The sequence below is a fragment of the Amblyraja radiata genome, chromosome 3 (assembly GCF_010909765.2).
Source record: "Amblyraja radiata isolate CabotCenter1 chromosome 3, sAmbRad1.1.pri, whole genome shotgun sequence".
NCBI lineage: Eukaryota > Metazoa > Chordata > Chondrichthyes > Rajiformes > Rajidae > Amblyraja > Amblyraja radiata.
The window spans coordinates 46,986,652-47,001,200 of NC_045958.1; the positions used below are offsets into that span (position 1 = coordinate 46,986,652).

At 44.5% G+C, this 14,549-nt stretch overlaps 1 protein-coding gene across 4 annotated transcripts in view; it reads right to left on the reverse strand.

The window, feature by feature from the left end:
* Nucleotides 1-383: 383 nt before the first annotated feature.
* cdc42se2 (CDC42 small effector 2) overlaps nt 384-14,549 on the reverse strand; it is a 189,031-nt gene continuing 174,865 nt past the window's right edge. For all 4 annotated transcript variants that reach the window (XM_033017765.1, XM_033017766.1, XM_033017764.1 and 1 more), the window contains 3 exons: nt 13,998-14,102; nt 5,258-5,379; nt 384-2,313 (listed from right to left, as the gene is read on the reverse strand). In XM_033017765.1, coding sequence (XP_032873656.1) covers nt 5,278-5,379; nt 13,998-14,102 — 207 coding nt within the window. In that variant the 3' untranslated portion in view covers nt 384-2,313; nt 5,258-5,277. The remainder of the gene's footprint in view (nt 2,314-5,257; nt 5,380-13,997; nt 14,103-14,549) is intronic.

The window sequence follows — 14,549 nt, forward strand, 5'->3', positions numbered from 1 at the left end:
GCCAAATGGACTAATTCAACTCCTAGTTCTTATGGTCATAACACGACCAGTTTAAGTTATGGCAAGTTCACGTTTATCTCTTTTTCATGCATCACCTGACCTCTCCTGGGCCATCAAACATTTTTGAAGTTGATCAACTTTCGTTTGTGTTGTCAGTTGGAGATGAAGGGTTCTTTTCTGTCTGAGATTGCAGCTTAATCTGTTCAGTTGAACACATTGCAACAATGGAGTCGCAGCATCTGCCGCTGGATTAGTTTGCGTTATTGCAACAGACTGTGTGTTCCGTGCTATAGGGAATTGTAAAGGAATTGTGTTGATGTCAATAAGTTAGACAATAAGATGTCAATAAATTCAGTTAGAGAACAACGTACAAAAAAAAAATCTGCAAGAGCAAATTACAACTTTTATTTTCATCTTGTCACTTTTGAAACTATAAGCCATTGTGGACTAAACCAATTTCACTCAGGAACAAACATGTACAAAATTGTATGCATTATAAAAATAGGCTAAAACAACCTTTGAATTCTTATTCGGCAAAATTATTGCCTGCATGTGAATGATAAATTATATTTCAATTAATGGCCTGCTATGGCAGCACTAAGTGATGACAATTCACACACCCCTTTATATAACATTTACCACAGAGAGTTTAGACGACCAGTACGGGGATGCATTCAGATCATTCATAACAACATAACCCAAAGGCTAGCAAGCCACAATATCCAGCTAATTCGTTCAATTAATTATAATCCTACTCACTCATATTTCAAAAAATACTTTATATCTCGATGTCAGACATTCTGTCACAATTTGTACTGCACTGCTCCACGTAATAGCATTTCCCTATCCTCACGTATTCATAGCATAGATTGCTGCAATTCAGTACCTAGCAAATTATTCTGGTTCCAATGACTGCACTAAAATACTAGATCTAAAACTACTTAAAATATCACTTGTCACATTTCACAGAGTACGTTCTTGAGTTAAGCCAAATGTTTTTGCCGACTGAAAAGATGATCTTGACTCCTTGTTTTTTAAACCATTACACCATGCACGATTTACATTTATTAGGAAACAGTGCAATATTTGTACATCACATGTGAGAGGAATGGGAGGGAAACAAAAAATATGCCCTTATAAACCTGAGCAAAGTATTTGCTTTCTTACACTGGAGAGTGAAAGCCACCCTGTTGAACAGAATATTCTCTGGTGTTTGTTCAGACAGCTCCTAACATTGCGGCAACCTACTGAATTACACCGACTCCTACTCCCCCGCTCCCTCCAACTCTCCCAGCCACTCCTCCCACGTCCAACTGAGGAAAGTATTTCTTCTAAAAGTTTGATATTCACCCGCAGAGTCTGCAGAGAAAAGTCTACAATACTGTACAGCACTTTATAAGGAGTGCACTCCCAGCATTGGCAAGTTTGTGAATTCGGGATCCAGGTTTGTTTGAAACAGTTGTTGCCGTACTACAAAAGGTTGACACATGGAGCACCACCAATTCATTGCATCACAGGTGCAATTGTACTGGTTACTTGCTCACGGTCAAATGTATTTTTCTGTAATCTATTCATATAAAATACAGGAGTATGCTAAATTGCACATTTACCACAGGCCATTATACAAAAAAATTGCCACTTAATGTATTCGGTTATTTCCAAAAGGAGTTTGACAAACAGAACAAATGTAAAAAGTATGCAGGCAGATAGGCTCAGGGGTAAGGAGGCAGGCATCTGGCAAAACTAACATGCTGGCTAGAAACTTGTCAGCTTCAGTATCATCATTCCGCTGCAACACTTTGCCGTTGGCCGAGCTACATCACATGCAGTCATTTACCATGCTGACTTACTTAGAGAGGGTGATAATGGAATTGTGCTTTCAGGTACCAGACCTTTAGACATCCTTAGTTGCAAACTATCACTGAAAACAAATGCAAATCAAAGCATTCAAAATGAATTTTAAAAGCTGCACAGTTAAAGAAGGATAGGCAAATTGAAATATACACAGCGATGGTTTGCTCTGGCACTTGTAGACCTTGAAGAAATGCTAAAAATCTATTTGTTTTTTTTAATTGAGAAGCTATGTCCATGACTTCAGCAAAGGCCAAATCCTTTCAAGTCACTGAGAGACCGGCAGGAGCAGTCCCATTAATGATATCTTCAGAGCAGAACAGGAGATTCCAGCCAAAGAATTGCCACAAGGAACAGGAGATGGGTTGTTGTAATGCCTTTCTCATCATGATGATCTCAGAGAAGCAGTCATCATAGTGAAAATGGGGAACGAGAGGAAGAAATACATGAACTTGGAGAAATCTGTAAGAAATAAATTGCATATACTGTTAGAATATGTCATCTGATTAAGTTTTAACCCTTTAGGCAGGCTACATGCTTCGTTATAAGGTCAGGCCAACAACAACACTCTCATGTGGAAACATCCCAAATACTGCACAAAGGTGCAATCAGGCAAGAATGTACCTGGCGAGAGGAAATTGAGACTAAAAGGGTGGAGATGCCAGTTTTATGTCCGTTCTTAAAGGCAGCCAACAGAAGAGTGGAAAATAATGCGCGAGAGACAGATTTCTGGAGAAAGGAGTGGATGTAGATTCAGGGGAGAGAACAGGAATACAGATCAGCCAAGTAATCAATAGATCTAAACGTGAGGCATGGAACTTTAATTTTGAGACAACAAAGTAAATTCCCCAGCAATCTTGATTGGAGTACTGTAACACTCCTTTAATTTTACATGTTTGGGACTTTGGTGGTGGTGGTGGTGGGCCGGCAGATGTTGCAGATGTGCCAATGCGATACAGCAGTAAAACCCGGGCTCGATCCTGACTACGGGTGCTTGTCCGTATGGTTTGTGGGTTCTCCCCGTGGCCACGTGGGTTTTCCCCGGTTTCCTCACGTACTCCAAAGATGCACAGGTATGTAGGTTAATAAACTTTGGTAAAAATTGAAAATTGTCCCTAGTGTTATTGGATAATGCTAGTCACCTCCAAAGTGATCCTACAACCAGTCACATCTTTTTTTTCTCTTTTTATTTATTTATTTATTTATTTATTTATTTTTTAAAATATAGATTTATTCAATTATTAAAAAATAATATTACACTACAATAAAACAAGCCAGAACCCACCACCATAATACAATACAAACATGTAATAAACTACTATACAACTATGATACAATCCTTATTGAGGATATATTCAACACCCTGCGGAGCCCAGCGGTCCTGGAACTCCCTCAGGGTGCCCGCAGACAGGGCGAATTCCCTTTCTAATCCCACCCGGGCACGGACGTAACCCCGGAAAAGGGGCAGGCAGCTGGCTCGGGTAGAGCCCTCCACCGTCTGGCGCCGTGACTCGCGGATGGCCAGCTTGGCCAGGCCCAGGAGCAACCCAACCAGGACATCTTCAGCCCTACCCTCTCCCCTACGCACAGGGTGTCCAAAGATGAGGATGGTGGGTGAAAAATGCAGCCAGAAGGCAAGGAGCAGCCCCTTTAGATATTCAAACAGTGGCTGCAGCCTCACGCACTCCATGTACACGTGGTACACAGACTCTTCCAGCCCGCAAAAGTGGCAGGTGGCTGGCGAGTCTGTGAACCGCGAGAGAAACAGGTTGCAGGGAACACCTCGGTGCAATACCCTCCACCCCAGGTCCCCAATGCCCAGTCACATCTTGGTGTTCTGCTCATGATTCCTGCATCTGCAGTTGCTTGTGCCTCAGTATTTCAATTTTTTTTTTTTTTTAAATGACTACAAATGGAATTTTTTTGATGAGGTGATTTTCCTAGGTTTGCACCCATGTGATCCAGAGTTCACACCCAAGGCCAAGAACATCTCTTCAATGTCTCAGGATGTCCATTGTATTCTTTACTGCACAGGTTTTGTACGAGTTATCCTATTAAAAAGCTCATCTTCCTGTGCTCAAGATGATTTTTCTTTCACATCAGCTACAACATCCTTTTAAGTTGAGTTATTCCTTATGTTCAAAACAAGGAACTGCAGATGCTGGTTTACAAAACAAAATAGATAGTCCTGGAGTAACGCAGCGGATAAGGGCAGCATCTCTGGAGAACATGAGCAGGTGATGTTTTTGGTCGGGACCTTTCTTCAGACTGTAGGGAATTGCCTTTCATTTTCTCCAAGTTAAAGGTATGGCCATGAGCACTTGCATGGGCCCCAGCTATGCCTGCCTTTTTGTAGGTCAATGTTTCAGGTGTAAACTGGTACCATCCCTCAACTCTTTCGCCGCTACATCGACTAAATTTCCGTCATCTCCAACGTGATTCTACCACCAGTCACATCTTCTCATCCCACCTCTTTCCAACTACTCACTTTGCAACTCCTTGGTTCACTCATCCCATCCCACCCAACCCACCACATCCCCACGTACTTTCCCCTGCAACTGCAAGAGATGCAACACTTGTCCCAATACCTCCTCCCTGACTTCCACCCAGGGACCCCAGCAGTTCTTCCAGGTGAGACAGAGGTTCACATGCACCTCCTCAACCTCGTCTGGAGTTCCCGATGTGGCCTCCTGTACATTGGCGATACCGAGCAAAGACTCAGCGACCGTTTCACTGAACACTTGCACTTGGTCCAAGGTCTACGGGATCTCTCGGTTACTAAACATTTGAACTTCTCCTCCCATTGCCTTACAGACGTTTCTGTCCTGGGCCTCCTCCAATGCCAGAGTGAGGCCACACATGAACTGGAGGAACAGTTTTGTTTTGGACTTTTGGAGGAACAGCACCTCGTATTCCGCTTAGTTAGCTTACAACTCAATAGCATGAACATCGAATTCTCCAATTTTAAGTAATGACAACCCCCCTCCCTTCCTACCTCCCACCCCCCACCTATTCCCATCTGGACTCTCACCTATTTCTCCTTTCTCCGTCCGGTTCCACCTACATTCCTTCTTCTAGCTTCATAATTCACAACTCTTCAATCTTGTTATCTCACACCTTCTGTCTTTTCATCTCTGGCCTTTGTCCAACTATCTGCCCTTCAAAGCTAACCCCTCACCTGCATCATCCTATTACCTGTCAGGCTTTGTCCTGCCCTCATCTCTTCCAGCTTTCTCTTCTCCCACCACAATCAGTCTGAAGAAGGGTCCTGAGCCGAAACATCACCTATCCATGTTCTCCAGAGATGCTGCCTGATCTGCTGAGTTACTCCAGCACTCTGTGTCTATTTTTGTCATTCTTTATGGTAATTTTGTTGCTTGTTCTGAGATTTACCATTGGTACTTACCACAGGCTTTATTTTAAATGTTATCCAGCTTTTGTGTCCACAAGCTGCACCTGAACGTTCACTGGCATGGGAGGACCTGCATACCCGCCCTTGGATTGCATTTGGTTCTGAATTGAGCTCACCTGTGGAAGATGGAAACAGTAGAGTCAGATGCAATTTAAATACTTTAGACAGGTGTGGGCAAGTTGGGCAGAAGGGTCTGTTTCCACACTGTAGCACTCTATGACGCTATGACAGCACTTGACCATCATAGCCTCTCTTGTAAGCCGTACGACGATAACACCATTGGACTCGTTGAAACATTAATTTGTCCCATACTTGGCAAGAATGCAATGTGTGTTTGAGATACTTACCATGACTTTTGTTCTCATCTCATGACTAAGAGGCAATGAAAACATTGCCACCATTTATTTTCTCTTTTGATTCTTTTTAAGCCACTTGCACACGTCGAATTGGCCAAATAATGATGGTAGATTTCCAGGTTAAGAGAGTCAAGAGTATTTAGTTGTCATATGTAACAGGTAAAATGAATGGCACAAAGCCAAGGATTTCATTAACCTCTGAAGGCCCAAAACACAGAACAAGCTCTTTTGAAGAGATTGAGTGTCTTAAAGCTGATGCACCCTGCATTGCCCTGAAGGATATCTCCGTTTCTGACGTTACCTTCACAATATTTGGTGACTGCTTTATCCTTTCGAGATCAAAGAACATTTTGACATTCACATAAGAAAAAGAATGTGGAAGCATTGTCATCTTGTGTGATACTTGCTAATATTAAAATAAGCCATTGATTTTCTCCTTTGATTTTTATCGAGTCAATTGCATACTTCAAATCGGCCAAATAATTATGGTAGATTTCCAGGTTAAGAGAGCCAAGAGTGTTGAATTATCACGGTAACAGCAACAGAATAAAACATTCTTACTTGCTGCATCTTTACAGGCTCATTAATGCAGTAACACTTCACCTAATCTACAGCTTTTCGTGTCTATCTACTAAACAAATATACAATAATCAATAAACAATGAATAATCAGGTGCAAGACTGAGGTACCACCAAAACTGTGCTACCATAACAGTCCATAGTAGATCATAGATAGACACAAAATGCTGGAGTAACTCAGCGGGTCAGGCAGCATCTGTGGAGAAGCTGTTTTGGTCTGAGAGTAAGGGGAGAGGGAAACTAGCCCTCAGTATAGATGGGGCATCTTAGTTGGTATGGCAAGTTGAGCTGAAAGGTCTGTTTCCATGCTGTATGACTCCATGATACAGAGATGCACTAGACATCCACACACTGTTTACACCCCAGCGGTATGAACAATGACTTCTCCAATTTCAGGTAGTCCTTGCGTTCTCCCTCCTTCCCCTCCCCTTCCCAGCTCTCCCACAGCCTACTGTCTCAGACTCTTCCTTTCTTCCCCCCCCCCTACACCCACCAGTCTGAAGAAGGGTCTCGACCCGAAACGTCACCTATTCCTTCTCTCCATAGTTGCTTCCCTCACCCACTGAGTTTCTTCAGCATTTTTGTCTACCTTCGATTATTCCAGCATCTGCAGTTCTTTCTTAAACAAAAGACGTCCACACATGCACCATTAGCCCAGTATTGCAAAGACCATGACTGAAGAATTCCTGCAACTCAAACTGTCAGCGGTGAGGGGAAATTTCAACAAAATCCAATGTCTTAACTCGTCCATATTGAACAAGATGTCCCATCCAACCTAGTTCTATGTGGCCGCATTTGACCCATATCCCTCTAAACCTTTCCTATACATGTACCTGTCCAAATGTCTTTTAAATGCTATTCTGGTACCTGCCTCAACTACCTCGTCTGGCAGCTCGTTCCATATACACACCACCACAACATGGAGCACTTAAGTTAAAACAGAATTACACTTCATATTTGTACTCCAGAAGGAAGCTTGCCAGTTCATATTCCAAATTTATTGGCTACTTTTTCAGGTTTCTGGAATATTAATAGCAAATATAAAATCAATGCTGATCTTGGCAAATCCAATTCAGAAAATCTATGTGCCACAACTTTTCGATACATGTTTCATCCAGAAGAAGTGACGTTATAACTTCAAAGAGGCGTGGGCAACTTTCTCACAAGTTATTTTTTCCCACAGCCGACCAGAACATAAACCAACTGATGTCACTGTTTTGCATGTGTCTCTTGTAAAGAACTGAAAGCATCACGCAACACATTCTTGAGCCAAAAACAGCAATACATATTTCTTGAGTGTACAGGGAATGCGATTCGATAACTCTGTGGCTGTTTATTCTTGACTTCATGGTCAACATTAGGCTCATTTTTCCAAGGATGATTAATACATTTTTACTTCTGATGTAGAATCAACTTTCTAGCTTTTCAGTGTTCAGTCAGAATCATACAGCACGGAAATGGGCCCTTCAGTCCAACTAATCCATACCGAACAAGATGCTAATTCTAAGCTAATTCCATTTGCTTGCATTTGGGCCATAATCCCTCTGAACCTTTCCCATCCATGTACCTGTCCAAAAGTCTTCTAAATATTATCATTGTACATACTTCAATTAGTTCTATATCTCCACTGTGTGAAAATGTTGCCCCTTAAGTGACCTCCCACTTCAAACCTATGCCATATAGCTCTTGATTCTTCTACCCTGGGAAAAAGATTCTGTGAATTCACCCTATCTATTCCTCTCATGATTTTATACACCTCCATAAAATCACCCCTCAGCCTCCTTTGCTCAAAGGAATAAAGTGCTAGCCTGCCGAACTTCTCCCTGTAGCTCAGGGCCTCAAGTCCTGGCAACATCCTAATAAATCTTCTCTCCATTCTTTCCAGTTCAAAGTCATCTTTCTTAAAGCAAGGTGGGCAAAGTCGAACACAATACTCCAAGTGCGGTCTCACCAGCGAACTGATTTCAAGAGTCATCAGTTAACATCCCCACTTCTGACCTTGTGATGGATGGAAGGTCAGTGATAACACAGCAGAAGATGGTTAAGGCTAGAACAATGGGTGGTAACAGTGGTGCAACTGGTAGAGTTGCTGCCTCACAGCACCAGGGTCCTGGGTTGCTATCTGTGTGGAGATTTTCCTGCGACCACATGGGTTTCCTCCTGGTGTTCTGGTTTTCTTCCATGGTCCAAAGACACACATTTGCAGGTTAATTAGCCTTCATTCTCTTTCCTTCATTTTTAAAGAGAGTTCCCTGTAGCATTAACTATACTCTTATCCATATTTATTATCCTACAATCGAGCTAACTTCCAGCTATCCAAAATCTTGCTGCCATCAGCTTACTGACATCCAATTCCACTCAGTCTCTTTACTGATCTTCATTGGCTTCTAGTTAAGCATCTCTCCTGTAAAGAGCCTTTGGTGTGTTACTAAGTTAAGGGAGCTTTATAAATAGAAGTCACGCTGTACAGCACAGAAAGCTAAGAGAATATTCCATAGGGATAGTTAAAATCAGAAGTTTTCAGATAGGGTAAAAACCATAAATCTGAACAATCACTAATAAGAGAAAACCTAAATACAGTAACTGGCAAAAGAACCAGAGACATTGTGGGGGAATGTTTTCAAAAGATTGTGAGAGTGTCTATTCTTTTCACTAGCTAGGATTTTGACTGCACTATCTGACGGGGCAGTAGATGTTGGATGTAGAAGACTTGAAAAGGAATGGGATAGATACTGGAAAGAATTGCAATGGAATGCAGCTATGGTGGTATTGGACTAAAGGGGCTGTCCCACTGCGGCGACCTAATCAGCGAGATAAGAAGAGTGCCTTCGACCTTCAAGCTCGAGGGCACTCGCCTGGAAACCTCGAGCTGGATCGACCGACCGCGCGCGCACACACACACACACACACACACACACAAACATATCGCAAAGGCGGGGGCGAGGGAAAGCGGGGGAGCGCTGTCTGAAATTCACACCCGCAATGATGAGGAAGGTAAACGGCTGCCACTGTGTACGGTAAGTCCTTTAGAGAGCGCGGGGGGGGGGGGGGGGGGGGGGGGGGGGGGGGGGGGGGGGGGGGGGGGCGGGGGGAGGAGGAGAGGTGGAGAGAAGGAGTGGAGACACTTTTAAGAAGTATAATAAAGTTTAGCGGACATTTTATCTACCGGTCGGTTTTCCCTGGTCCATGTGCCAATCAAAATGCCCAATCAGCGAAGGAAATTGCCTACGGCTGCCCTCGGCTGCCTGTAACTAAATAGCGACCCCACTCCATTGCACTATGTCAAAAAGAACCATACTGACCAAATTTTACTTGTGGAAAATTTTTCAACATGCTGAAAATGTTTCCACGCCCTAGCTGAGACCGCGAGTATGCAGGAACTTCCCTCGAGCATGAAGGAGAGTTCCAGTGACCTCATAGGATCTCGTGTCGACCATGCTGCAAGTTTGAGTCGAGGGCAAACTCGTCTAAACTCGCAGATTAGGTCGCCGCTGTGGGACAGCCCCTTTACTGCATTGGTTTGTGAAAGATGCAGACCAAGTCAAGTCAAGTCAAGTTTATTTGTCACATACACATACGAGATGTGCAGTGAAATGAAAGTGGCAATGCTCGCGGTCTTTTGTGCAAAAAGACAAACAACCAAACAATCTATAAACATAATCATAAACACACATATACCTTTACATAATAAATAATGGAAGGAAAAACGTTCAGTAGAGTTAGTCCCTGGTGAGATAGGCGTTTACAGTCCGAATGGCCTCTGGGAAGAAACTCCTTCTCAACCTCTCTGTTCTCACCGCATGGCAACGGAGGCGTTTGCCTGACCATAGCAGCTGGAACAGTCCATTGCAGGGGTGGAAGGGGTCTCTCATGATATTGTTGGCTCTGGAGTTGCACCTCCTGATGTATAGTTCCTGCAGGGGGGCAAGTGAAGTTCCCAGAGTGCGTTCGGCCGAACGCACTACTCTCTGCAGAGCCTTCTTGTCCTTGGCAGAGCAATTCCCAAACCAGATGGTAATGTTCCCGGACAAGATGCTTTCCACCGCCGCTGCGTAGAAGCACTGGAGGATCCTCGGAGACACTCTGAATTTCCTCAATTGCCTGAGGTGGTAAAGGCGTTGCCTTGCCTTACTCACGAGTGCTGAGGCGTGTGATGCCCATGTCATATCCTCGGAGATGTGGACTCCCAGATATTTAAAACAGTTCACTTTATCCACAGGATCCCCATTTATCCTCAATGGAGTGTACGTCCTCGGATGATGTGCCCTCCTAAAGTCCATAATCAGCGCCTTCGTCTTTTTGATGTTCAAGAGGAGGCTGTTATCCTGGCACCAGAGTGCTAGATCAGCCACCTCCTTCTCATCGTTGTCTGAGATCAGGCCCACCACCACAGTATCATCAGCAAACTTAATTATTGAGTTGATTGATTGATTGATTGATAGACTTTATTAATCCCCTTATTCAGGGGAAATTCTGATGTCCTTGCAGCACACTAATAAAAATACAACACAGTATTCATGAAGAAATTCAACACCAAAACATAAAAACATAAAAACATAAAGGCACAAAGTCCAGTCCCCATCCTCTTGTCCACCCAAAGTCGGGCCTATTGAGGCTTCCACAGTCGCCGCCACGGCGCCCGATGTTCTCGCCGGGTGATGGTACTCCGGCGTCGGGAGAACCCCCAGCGGCTTGGGGTGCCAGGAACGGCCGCCTTCCCACCGGAGCCTGCGGCTTCCAAGCCAACAGACCACGCCAGACGGAGCTCCGCACACTGGTGATCTCGGCGAGATGTAAGTTCAACGTCGCAGCTGGCCGCTCCGCAGAACCGCGGCTCCACGATGTTTTCCTCGGCGGTACCAAGCATACTGGAGTCCCAGCGCGGCGACCCAGGAAAGGCATCGCCCGCTCCACGACAGCGCTCCAGCGCTGCGCCGCCGCCAAAGCCGATGTTCTGCGCCGCCGCCAACGCCGATGTTCTGGCCAGGTCACCTCAGGGAAACGTTGCTCCAGGACCCGCTGGTAGGCCGCGAGGACAGGTCGAAGACGCTGCTCGGAGGAAGGCAACCCCTCCGACCAGGTAGGGACTTAGAAAAGCGACCAGGTAGGGACTTAGAAAAGCAGTTTCCCCCTTCCCCCCCACCACCCCCCACACATAAAAGATTTAGACCCCCTGACTGTACACTTAACAAACTAAAAATAATAAAAAAGAAGGGAAAAAAACGGACAGCTGCAGGACAGGCAGCCGTTCAGGACAGCGCCTCCTCCGGAGTTGGAGCTGAACCTAGCCACACAGTCATGTGTGTACAGGGAGTACAATAGGGGGCTGAGGACGCAACCATGGGGCGATCCTGTGCTCAGGGTGAGGGACTTCGATGTATTCCCTCCCATCTTGACTACCTGTGGCCTGGCGGTGAGAAAGTCCAGGACCCAGGCACACAGGGAGGTGTTGAGCCCCAATTCCATTAGCTTCCCGGCCAGTCTGGTGGGGACTATCGTGTTGAAGGCTGAACTGTAGTCTATGAACAGCATCCTCACGTAGCCCCCCTTCTGGCTGTCCAGATGGGAGAGAGCGGTGTGCAAGACCTGGGAGACCGCATCGTCCATGGATCTGTTCGGACGGTATGCGAACTGCAACGGGTCCATGTTCCGAGGGAGGAAGGCGCAGATGTGTTTCTTCACCAGCCTCTCAAAGCATTTCAAGACTACCGAGGTAATGGCCACCAGTGGTTCTGGCTGTATTGGCCTTTAGATGCCAAATGGCCTCCTTCCATACTGTACTTTTCCATCAATCAGTCATTCTATATTGTCATCTGAAGAGAGTTGGCTTTAAATGCTGTTTGGAGCACAGCTGGTAGAATTGTTCAGAGCCCTCACTAGCTACTGGAATCAGATGAACACTGCTACATACAACACTGACTTACATCCTTTTACAATTACTAATGGGGACGTCGGCCAATAACATTCAAAGCTCTGGCTGTGATTCCGTCTCTTGGGTCACATTCCAGGCTTTTCATCTCTAGCTGTCAATTGTTGCTGAATGAAGCTTTGCTCACGAACACTTGTGATCAGAAAAAAATACGATAGTTGTCAAAACAACTGTTTAGTTGAATAAAACTACAAATGAAGGTTGACCCCATGTTTTCTTTTCCTTTTAGTCAAACAAGCTTTTGTTTATTGGAGAGAGGGGAGAAGAGGAATGCTTTTGTTGAGTTTAAGCTTTTCTTAGGAGTGTGTTGTAAACTTTTTCTCAATTGTGTAATACTGGAAATGGGACTGCTGCCATTCTCATTTGATTCAGGACAAAGACAATCCACACCAGCTCTTGAGAAATCGATGCTCCATATATTTAACATACCACCTCGTAAACGGATTTATTTATCATTCAATATTCGGGATGTGTTATTGGGAATGAGAATGCTTATGAAACCAGTGTTATATGGGGCTATTATAACACTTTATATTGCATGAATGAATAGTATATTTGTGTTAGGCCTTTGGTCCCGTGGGTCACAGCGGTAAAATGCCTGCAGACCTTTCCGAGCTGGGGATTGGCATCCTGACAGATACCCAAAAATGGCCAAGTGAAAAGTGAAATGGCCAAATGGCTAAATGAATAATTTTCAGCAGTATTCACAAAGGAAACAGATGTTGTGGTCGGAGAATTGGGTGATGGGTAGGAGAAAATGTAAACAAGGAGCTGCAGATACTGGTTTACAAAAAAAAAAGACACAAAGTGCTGGAGTAACTCAGCAGGCCAGGCAGCATCTCTGGACATCATGGATAGGCGGCATTTTGGATCAGAACTCTACTTCAGACTCAGAAAAAAAAGGTAGTAGGCAGTCTTGTGCCAGTCTCTCTGCATTTAAAACTATTGCAGGCTGCAAGGGAAGAGATTGCTGGCCTCTGACTGAGATTTTTAAATAATCCCTGAACACAAGTGAGGTACCAGGAGGACAGAAAATGTGGCCCCCCTTTTCAAGAAAGGCAACAGAGCTAGTTGTCCCAGGTTTGATCCCTGCCTGCAGCAATTTACGAAATATCGTACAAGTCATAATTATGAAAATGTTAGACATAAGCATTGTTATCAGGGTCCCAAACAAATTGCGTAAAATTGGCAAAAAAATTCTTATGGCTGTGTTAATATCCCTGCTAGGAAATTGACCAAGGGACATGCAGCAAAATACATGATCCAACTGAATGAATGAACGGCCTGCAGGGGTTGAATGACCCACTGTTGCTCCTGTGATGTTGGATGAGAATGCAGACTTGGCCATTTTGGGGTATCTGTCAGGATGCCAATCCCCAGCTTGGAAAGTTCTGCAGGCATTTTACCGCTGTGACCCATGGGACCAAAGGCCTAACACAAATATACTATTTCAGGCTTGGAAGAAACATGGAAGGGGAGGAAATGACAGGGACACACGTGAAGTCCCACGAGATATACAAAGGATTGTTTTATCTTAGACTTTAGAGATATAGCACAGAAACAGGCCCTTAGGCCCACCGAGTCCGCACCAACCAGTGATCACCCCGTGAACTAGGAACCATTTACAATTTTACCAAAGCCAATTAACCTACAAACCTGTACGTTTTTGGAGTGTGGAGGAAACAAGTGCACCTGGAGAACCCCAAGTGGTCACAAGGAGAATGATAAAGGTCCGTACAGACAGCACCCATAGTCAGGATTGAACCTGGGTCTCTGGTGCTGTAAGGCAGCAGCTTTATCACAATGCCACTGTGCCGCCACTAGAGAAAAGCAGCCTAGTTTGCTCTACATAGAGAAATGTTTGTACTCACTGAGTTCATTCCACTATTGAAGACATCGCCTGATCCTACATGGGCCGTGTGGACAAAGTTTGTCGGCTCTCCTATCATGCTTCGATCGATCCGCCGTCGCCTTTTCTGAAATAGAAGGAAAAACCGTCAGAACGTCCTCTCAGTCACACAGGTTGGTAAACAAAAAAGCACAAGGACAAAATACACTGTTCCTGTACATGCTTTCGTTGGGCAGGAATGTTGACACCATCACTACAGTTTCTTCCCAGCTGTTATCAGGCAACTGAACCATCCTACCAACAACTAGAGAGCAGTCCTGAGCTACTATCTACCTCATTGGAGACCCTCGGACTATCTTTAATCAGACGTTACTGGACGTTATCTTGCACTCAACGTTATTCCCTTCATCATGTATCTGTGCACTGTGGGTGGCTCGATGGTAATCATATATTGCCTTTCTGCTGACTGGTTAGCATGCAACAAAAGCTTTTCACTGTACCTCGGTACATGGGACAATAAACTAAACTCAAACTATAAATATTGGGCAATCTTTGTGTTTTCCGCTCACTAAAG